Consider the following 9,508-nt stretch of genomic DNA (forward strand, 5'->3'; position numbering starts at 1 on the left):
ACCTCGATGTTGTTCTTGTAGTGAGGGGTCCAAAACTGAACACAGTCCAGAGCAAAAAGGTTTGGGAGGTTTTCCAAAAAGCCTCCAGCCCCAACACACTCTCTGAGCCACCTGAATCTGATCCCCTGCTGCAGGGTGCATCCTGTACCATCCCTTAACCACACTTAGGGCATCCTGATCCACTGTCCCTCTGCAGCAAGGCTTAGCTTGCTGACCAGGGTGCTTTGGGCTCACCTAGGGTAGAAATCTGGCTGAAGAGCTCTGCAAAGAAGCTGGCTCACCTCTTGCCCTGTTATGCAGGGTGCCGAGCAGGATTTTATAGTGCAGTTCTGACCTCCTGAGTGTCCCTTACAAACCAGTGAGACCAGTTTTACTGCCTCACACCAAGGTAATGATGAAAGGGGAAATATATGCTATTTTTTTTCCCTGTGATCTCTTTTTTCCCCCTGAAGTGGCTGTGCTCAAGGAAGGAGAAACCTCTTCCAGAGCTGATTTTGACCATGGGGAAAAGTCCTTAAGGAAGGTGCTATAAAAGCTACCTGTCCCCTTTTACAGACCTTTCCTCCTTGCTTCAGGCAAAGCATGGGGGGAGCTGGGTTAGCCATGCCCACTGGCTCTCAGCCCAGCCTGCCTGGCAGAAAGCCCATAACCATCCCACAGCACGGACCCGTTCCTCTTCATTTATTTTGCTGTTTGCACAGCCCTGAGTTGAGCAAAGACATGTGGGAGGTACTCCCCTCCCCTATTCCCAGCCCTGAAGGTGACACAGTGCTAACCTGTAACTTACTCATGTGAGAACACCAGAGCTGCCTTTGCCTTAGCTGCTGCACGGTGCAGGAGGATGGGCTAAAAGCTGCATGGAGGGACTGGAGCCAGGGCTGGTCCTCAGTCCAGAAAGGCTTTGGCACAGTTGTGGGACCTGGAGCATGGCAGGCTTTTGAGGAGGTTGCAGATTCAAGCTAGGTCCTTGGTCTTGTTTCCAGCCTGCTCTGAGGTGCCCCAAGAAAAGGGCATGGCTTGGAGGGGCAGGAGCCAGCGCTGCTCTCAGTGCCGGGCAGGCAGGCTGGCCGGTGCCCACTGTCCCGTGCTGGGGCTACAAGTCAGAGTCACAAGGCAGGGTGCTCCTCCAGTGTCGTCCGTCTCGCTCGTCCTCCAGCACATCCCAGGGATTGCGGTAAGCCCCAGTGGTGGAGCATGGTCCAGCCTCCAGCACAGGGCTGGGGGGCAGTTTGGGGGCCCTGCGCTCCTTGCAGCAGTGGTGGAAGCTGAGGGTGAGGGCCAGCCCCCCCAAGATCTCCAGGCAGCTTCCCAAGTAGCTCAGCACCAAGCTGTAGCCTACAACCAGCGTGCTGCCAGCCGGTGCAGGCAGTGCCCACAGCTCATGGGTGTACCAGGAGGCAGGCATGAGGCTCAGCAGCCCTGAGAGAAACAGCACAAGTCCTGCCACGCCAGCCAGCAGGTGCCGTGGCTCCTTTTGCCAGCAGCGAACCCCCAGGGCAGCCACCACCAAGCCCAGGAGGTTGAGCACCAACGAGGTGGGCATCAGCCTTTGGGCCACCCACACGGGCACCTGCTCAAAGTAGCCGAGCTCATCAGCCTGCCCGCAGAGGCGGTTATGGCTGCTCTGCTGCTCTTGGCACATGTCCCAGATGCCTTGCTCCAAGATGAGGTCAATGGACTGGTTGGGTATGTGGCTCACCTGCCTCCAGTTGGGTGCCAGCGTGCCCGTGAGCGTCAGCAGGAGCCCACAGGGGCACAGCACCAGCCCCACGATCATTGCCGTCGGCGTCCGCATGCTGGGGAGGTGGGTGAAGCGGCCTCCAGTGTGCTCCTGCTTGCCAGAGGCAGGGAGGTCCGTGAGGGCTCCGGGGGAGCAGGGGCTCACTGCTGCTGCCCGTCACCTGGGCAGAAGAGGTGGCACCGGTGCCCCAGGGCTGCTCGGTGCAGGCAGGGGTATCCCGCGGTAGGGCGGTAGTCCCAAGGCCCCCCGTAGGGTGGGCAGGCGCCGCCGTCCGTGCCCGGGGCTGCGGGGAGGGGAGGGGCCGGGGGCCGCCGGCCTGGCTGTGCCCGGGGCTGCGGGGAGGTGCCAGCGGCAGGAGGAAGTGCAGGCAGGGAGGAGCCGGCGCAGGCAGGGCTGGCCGGCACCCAGCCCCGGGTGCTGCAGGCGCAGCACCTTCCAGGGGCGCGGGAGCCTGCGGGAACCACCGAAGCGCTGGCCGCCGCTCTCCCCTTGCAGGTAGCGCGGCTGGGATGCCGGGGGCAGTCAGCCGTCCCCGGGGTTCAGGTGGCGCTGGGATGTCTCAGCGTCACCCTGGGGCTTGGCAGCGCTCGGTCCCTACTCTTCCCTGCTGGGGAAGCACAGGACCCTGTTATGGCTCACTTAATTAAACTGACTGTGAACTTATTTTACTGTCAACTGAATTAATTTATGAAAATCATTAATTAAGATGAAATGTTAGCAGTTCTCACAGTTGGTAAGGACCCCGTGGTCCTCCCCAGGACACCTTCCCAGCCCCTGGCCTTCATCTTCTTGCTCTTCATCCCAGCAAGCATCTCCCTGTCCTGAGCTTGGCCCTGCTCTTCCCTTCCCAGGCTGCGCTCAGAGGCCACCCGCAGGTGCAGCAGCCTGGCTCTCAGCAGTAAAAGTCCCTGGGATGTCCACTGAGACAGGTACGGGAAGTCACCACATTTGAGAACCCATATGTGGGGTTTTGAGCCCTAAAAAGCACTGGTCTTGGGCCTCTCCAAATTTCCCTGAATTTCTGCCAGTCACGCTGAGCCCAAAAGAGGGCAGCATCCTCTGTGGATTAATTTGGGATGAGCAACCCCAGCTGATCCGGAGGGCTGGCTGCATGTGTGCCCCACAGCATCTTTGCACTGCTGGTTTCATGGCCTGGGCCACCTGGAGGGCTGGGTGGGTCTGTGCTGGACCAGCTGCTCCCCAGCTCCCTTGCCCACTTCTCCATCCTACAGCTATTCCCTGAGTGCCCCCGAAGCCCTTCTGCTCTGTGGGTGCCAGATCATTTTGGGGATGGATTGCGGAGCTGTTGATCACTGGATCTCAGCTCAGCTGGAAGGCAGGAGGTGGGTTGGACTCAGCCAGAGGCTCATGTCCCCAACCGTGTCTGCAGGGCAACAATGCTGACAGCCAGCTGTGCGTAGCTCCAGACAGGGGGCACCTGGCTTTGTCGTACACAGCTAGTAGTTTGCTAAAATTTGGCACTCCTCAGCCGAGAAACTAAGCTAGGTGTTGCTGTTTCTCTTTCTATCCCGTTAACTTTTTGTCATGGTTTAACCTCAGTTGGCAACTGAGCACCACGCAGCCGCTCGCTCACTCCCCCCCGGTGGGATGGAGGAGAGAATCAGAAGAGTAAAAGTGAGAAAACTCGTGGGTTGAGATAAAGACAGTTTAATAATTGAAATAAAATAAAATACTACTACTAATAGTAATAATAATAAGAAGAATACACAAAGCAAGTGATGCACAATGCAATTGCTCACCACCCGCCGACCGATGCCCAGCCAGTCCCTAAGCAGCGGCCCCCCCCCCAGCCGAAACCAGGACACTTTTTTAACTTTTACCCCGCTCCAGCCATTGACTCCATGTCAGGCCACCCATTACTGCCCTTGGAGCTGTGGGTCCAACCAACACACCAAATGCTGCCTGCCTGATGTGTTGCCCGAGGATGCCTTCTGCCATGGGACCCCCACCCTTGATGGGAGCAGGCGCTGAAAGAGCCTGTAATCTTCTAGTTCTGACTCTTGCAGGAGGCTGTATTTTCCTTTCCATTTGGACGTGAGGTGGAGGTTGGCTGTGAGAAGACGTAGTCCTCTGGGGAGAGAGAGAGGGAGAAGGAAAGGGCTGGTAGGGAGCTGGGTGGCACAGTGAGCCTGAGTGCCTGTTGGTGCCATTTAGCTCCTCCCGAGCTCAGGAGGTTTTTTAACTAAGCCGGCAAAACACAGCTCGGTGGCAATGCTGGCAGGTAAAGCAGTGGTCACCTGTGGACCAGCCAGGCCGAGCTGTAGCTGTAAGCAGGTGGGAGCAAGCCCTGAGCGGCTGGTGAGGGCTTTGCTCCCATCCCAGATGTGCAGGTGGGCTGTGCACCAGCCCTGCTGGAAAGGGAGAAATTCTGCATCTGGTCGGATTTGCCCACATTTTTCCCAGACAGGCCAAGAAACCTAGAGGCCTGCTGCTCGGTATGCAAGGGGTGCCACATGTACCCCCACCCTCGGCTTTGCAGTGCCTGCCCTAGGGTGACTCTCCCTGCAGCACCTTCCTTCTCCTCTTGACTGCTCCCCCAGCGATGCTCTGCCCCTCTTGCCCTCAGTCCCACAGGCTTGGGTTTGGGAGGTGGCCACTGCTTGGATCTGCAGCAGCAAGTAGAAGCTGGGTGCTGGGAGCATCGCAATTAAGCACTGGGGTCAGCTTTAACAACCTGGGCCTTTCCCATTTATTAATAATGACCAGGAAGATGCATCTGCCCTTTGGGCTGGTGCCCAGGCTCCTGATTGCAGGGCAACAATAAGCAGATTAGGTGATGTGGCCCTGATGCTGGATGACCTGCCCTGAGTAAGCTCGGGGAAGGAAATGGGATTAACAGAGCTGTTTCCCAATGCCACAGAATTACAGATTGTTCATTTCTTCCCTTTTACTTTCTAATGAGATGGTATGAAAAGCAATTCAAAGCAGAGCATGGCCCTTTCCAAGCTCTGGGGAAGCATTTAAAGCCATCTGGTCTCAGAGATAAAGTGGTCTGGCTGAAACTGCCTTCCTTCCCACATTTCCCTAGCTGCTGGGTGGGGAGAGGCACCTTACTTGGTGTTTCCTACTTCTCCAAGGCTGTGACTTAGTTTTTCCTACCTTGGCAAAGTCATCTCTTTAAGAATGTGATGGAAACTTTACCCAGGCCTGTTTGAGTTGGCTTGCATTTTATTATTATTTTTTTTAACCCCCCCTTTGTAAATTGGAGGAGCAGCAGAAGACCTTGAGCTAACTGGAACTGGAAAAGATCCAGGGCAGGATTTGATTCCAAGGGAAAAAAAAAAAAAAATCCATGATGGGTTATTGAGTGTCGGGTTGCTGCTTCCAGCCTCAGATGCCCTTTGTCCTTGAAGGCTGTGGATGCATCCAGGGCAATATTGCTGTGTTCAGCCTGTTCCCTGCCTTCCTAGGTGTCTGCTTCCAGCCACTGGTGGTGACGGGACCCCAGGTTGGACAAGTAGTCTCTTAGGTGACAGTGGCTCAGTGTAGGATCAGTGTGGATAGGACTAGTGGCTGTTGGGTTACACCATTATCACACCAACTGAGCAGAATTTGGTGTAATAGCTGGGCCTTGCCTGATGCCAGAAATGGCCACAGCTGGGGAACACATGCACACAACAGCCTCCAAAGCTTTCTCTGTGATCCTGAGTCTGGTCCAGACTCCCAGCTCCAGCTGAGCTTTCAAAAAGTGGCTCTGGAGAGGAGAAAAGCTTCCCTGCACAAAGGCAGCTTTGCCCCTACGCTGTCTGCTGAGCTAATGACACTGAGACCAGGGCGGGCACGTATTTGCGAGGGGGTTACTCTGACACCCTTCCCCTTGCCGCTGCGGGGCTTGTCCTCAGCAGCAGCAGGATCTCTCAGCATCCTGTTTGCCATGCAGGGAAGAGCCAGGGCCAGGGCTGTTTAGCAGGAGCCTGCAGCTGGTAATTCCTGTTTACATCCCACTGACCCTGGGGCTTTGCCTGTGTCACATATGGCAAGATCCCCCCCATACCACCACACTGCCTACATGTCATGCAAGTTATATTGTACCCAACTGCTTCTCTGATTCAAAGTGGCCTCAGCCCATGCTGGTCACCGAGCCATGTGGCAGTCAGGTCTGTGGATACGGCAAATGGCAGCGTATGCGCTGTGCCTCCCTGGGCTGCCCTATGTCTGGCAGGTGCCCAGCAGGCACAATGCTTGACCCTGGCTGCGTATCTTTTGCCCTGTCTCTCACTTTAGGAGAATTCACTTTGCAGAGCCTGGCAGCCCCCTGTGTCCTGCCTGCTGTAGGAGGCGGGGACTGGCTGGGAACGACACCTGGGCGCACTTGGGGGGCTGCAGTTTCCTCTGGTCTAGCCCCTTGGATGGGTCTGCTAGCCACCTGTGTTTGCCTCTCTATTGAAAGCCTGAATCCCTGCAGGCTGGGAGCAAAGCAGGATAGCTTGAACAGCCCATGCTGGGTTTTTTAGCATTAGACTTGGTTGTCTAAGCCTCTCCTCAGTCTTCATCCCACAGGAAAGTCTCATTAGGCAGGTGTCCGGGTTGAAGGACTTGGTTCTGACAGTTCCATTTTGCTGCTTTTTATTCTAGAATTTGGAGGCGGGGAGTTTCTAGGAGTGCAAAATGAGGGTTCCTTGCTTTCAAGCCATGGCCCAGGCAGCGTGTGAGTGCAGCCAGGATGTGCTCTGCATTGTGCAAACAGCTGCAGTTGCAATGGGCTTCTCAGACCAGCTCCTGGCTTCCTCCCTGGAAGGGAGACACACTACTGTCTTTGTGCCCGCCGGGAGGCCAAGGACAAGCCCCCAGGCAAGACAGGGTCTGTGGTCTTCCTTGCTAGCTGAATGTGGAACAGACACCCATGTGTCCTCCCAAGAGCGTGGGCAGCAGTGGTCGTCACCCAGCATGCAACTCTGTGCCTCAGCTCTCCAGCTTTTGGAGTGTGACTTCTGCAAGCAGATTTATTAGCCTTCCATTTGCCCATTGACCTGCCAGCCTCCAGACCGGCCATGGTGGTGACGGCAGCCCCAAGGATGCACTTTAGAGGGGTTATCGGAGACCAGGGGATGTGTTGGGTGTGCAAAGACTTGCAAGCCCTGTGCTGGCAGGTCCCACTCCGGGGCTGTGACCCAGCAGTGGCTTATCATACTCAGGCCTGTGGCCCATAGGAATCTTAGCTGTTTCCCCTGCTCAAAACTCAGCATGAGGGAGCTGCATACAACCGTGCAATTTTGGGGGCAGCATCCTGTAACGCCTGCAGGGAGCAGTAAATCCATCAGTAAGAGATGAGGTTGTTCCTGCTCTGTTTCTGCAGCCCAGCTGTGACTCTGAACACTATTCAGACTAGATCCTGGGAATGAGTTGTTGAAAGCCTTATTAGATGCCCCCCAGGTATTCACTCATCCATTAAACTCCCTCATTCCAAACTGCTGCACTTGGACTTGCCAGATTGCCCAGTGCCGCTTCTGAGTTTTTGCTTTCAGTTCAGAGAATTACATAAATAGCATTTTTGTAGCTATTTCTATTTTTGTCTGACTCAATCCTGAAATGGTTGAAAGCGGTGACATGAAGCTCTTGTGCTGGGTTTTGGAGGTGCAGCCCTTTTCAGACAGGGAGAAGATAGCAGTTAAAGCTGTGTCTGGCTGTGGAAATTGCATGTTTGTCCAATTCCTGGGCCACAGAGCTTGGGAAATAAAAAGCAATGCCAACGTCCGTGGGTGCAGAGCACGTTGCAACTGGCAAGGCGAAAGCAGTGCTTCATGATGGGGTTCATCTAGTTACTGTAAATGTGACTCATCTGCACATCCTTTGATCTCTTGTTGGGCTGAAAGGCTTGAGACCAAAGCACAGATGGCTTATGACTGTGCCTCTACGTATTTTCTAGCAGTTCAGTCAGCTCTGTGGGTCAAACCACTGGATGTATGGCCAAGGCTGCAGGAGAAAAGACCTGCTTAAACCTTTCCTTTTGAGAAAGCCCTGGGTGGGAGAGAGCTGTGTCCCATGCCTGTTCTGGTGACTGAGAAACAGTGGGACTTCTAGTCTATGGGAATTTTATTCTGATGTTGGACAGGATGAGAGCATGGGTGGGATGAGACCTCCATCTTGACGATAGGAAATTCCCCCACTGTATTTGCGAAGTACGTGGACATTTTGGATGGAAGGATAGTTGCATCTCGCTCCCATGTTACTTGCTGGTGAACAGACTGCCCAGTTTTGCTCCACAGGAGGATCCTGCCCCTTTTGGAGGAAAGCACAGGGCTATTCCAGATTAGTCAGAGAAATCTTGCAAATGAAAGGAAAATACTTTTCTTTTTGGCAAGGTGTCAGATCCACGCAGTACAGCCCACTTTCAATGTGCGTGATACCATCAACCATACTTTCAAGGCAGTCAGTACATCAGTGGAGACAAAACTAATTGATTTTGGCATGGAAAGGCCAGTGAAGTCACCAGCCACAGAGAATGTGAAGCACAGGTACAAGGAGAGCAGGATTAGTCTTGGGTACTTTGTGTCTTCCCTTTTATACCAAGGTAAAAAGCACCCCTCTAGATCTGTGCCCTGCAGTTCTGGCAGCATCTGCTTCTTCTAGCCTAGTGTTCCCTTGGGGAGGACAACAGGCAACCCCTGCAATCCCAAAGCTGTATGTGCTGCCTGGACCTGTCATTTGAATGTTCAAACACACATGCTTGGCTGAATAGCCACTGACCTATGGGCTGGGAGGGAGGGAGAGTGCGTGAGGGGAAATATCACCGTTCACCATCGTTCCGATCCTCTCAGAACAAAAATTCACTGGGTAAACAGCATCACTGGTAGCCCTTTCTGGAGGACTTTTTGCTGCTGAATTTCAAAGGCTGCTGCTAAATCATCAGGGTGAGAAAGTTCTTTATGAAATGTCACAGAATTCCTCTCTTCCTAAAATGCCAGGCTGCTTCAAAGCTCAGAGAGACTGCTTGACTCCCAGAGGGATGCCCAGTGTGCCACAGTCTGTATGAAGTGCCTAGCAGGACTTGCGGCTCACATGAGGTACAGGATTGCCTGCCGGCTGGCCCTGGGATGTACTGGGTGCCCTCACTCAGAGACTGAGGGGGCTTACTACTGGTGACAGTGGGAAGCTGTCATATGGGTGGATGGGATTTTGGGCACCTGAGAAAGCATGGAGGGCTGCAGGATGGTGGTCTTGCCTCCAGGCTGGGGTGGCCTGACCATTCTTGCCCTGGGAGATAGGAGAGGTTTCTACTGGTGGTGTTGGCCTGTGCCCCACTCAGATGGGACTTTCTCACTGATCTGGCTGTGGTGGCCAGGTGTTTGCCGCTGGCTGGTGGGCTGCCCTTCTCTGGGGGTGTCCAGGGCAGGCTGCCACTCACTGGCCACAGCATCCTTCCGGAATCAGCTCCCTCTCAAAGCAGGCATAAGCTGCAGGCCACATGGAAACTTGGTACCGAACACTATTCTCAGCCTGGTGGAGTTTCATTAAGGCTAAGCTGTAATGAGAGCAGCTGGCCCTGGCTAGCTGCCTGTCCCCATCACCCTTGCCTCTGCCAGCCACTTGGGCAGGAAGGAGAGGGCAGGTAGACACAGCAGTCATGGGCAGGGTAAAGCTAGGATGAACTGTCTCCATCCCTGTCCTGGTTTCGGCAGGGATAGAGTTAATTTCCTTCCTAGTAGCTGGTACAGTGCTTTGTTTTGGATTTAGGGTGAGAACAATGTTGATAACACACCGATGTTTTAGTTGTTGCTAAGTAGTGCTTACACTAGCCAAGGACTT

The 9,508-nt window shown here is 54.5% G+C and overlaps 1 protein-coding gene across 1 annotated transcript; it reads right to left on the reverse strand.

Annotated features, from left to right (window-relative positions):
- Nucleotides 1-1,093: 1,093 nt before the first annotated feature.
- On the reverse strand, nucleotides 1,094-1,795 carry CLDN23 (claudin 23). Its single transcript, XM_009283297.1, has one exon. It carries the CDS (start codon nucleotides 1,793-1,795, stop codon nucleotides 1,094-1,096), a length of 702 nt encoding a protein of 233 aa, XP_009281572.1.
- Between the last annotated feature and the right edge of the window lie 7,713 nt (nucleotides 1,796-9,508).

This window comes from Aptenodytes forsteri, unplaced genomic scaffold, assembly GCF_000699145.1.
Source record: "Aptenodytes forsteri isolate BGI_AS27 unplaced genomic scaffold, ASM69914v1 Scaffold6, whole genome shotgun sequence".
Lineage (NCBI taxonomy): Eukaryota > Metazoa > Chordata > Aves > Sphenisciformes > Spheniscidae > Aptenodytes > Aptenodytes forsteri.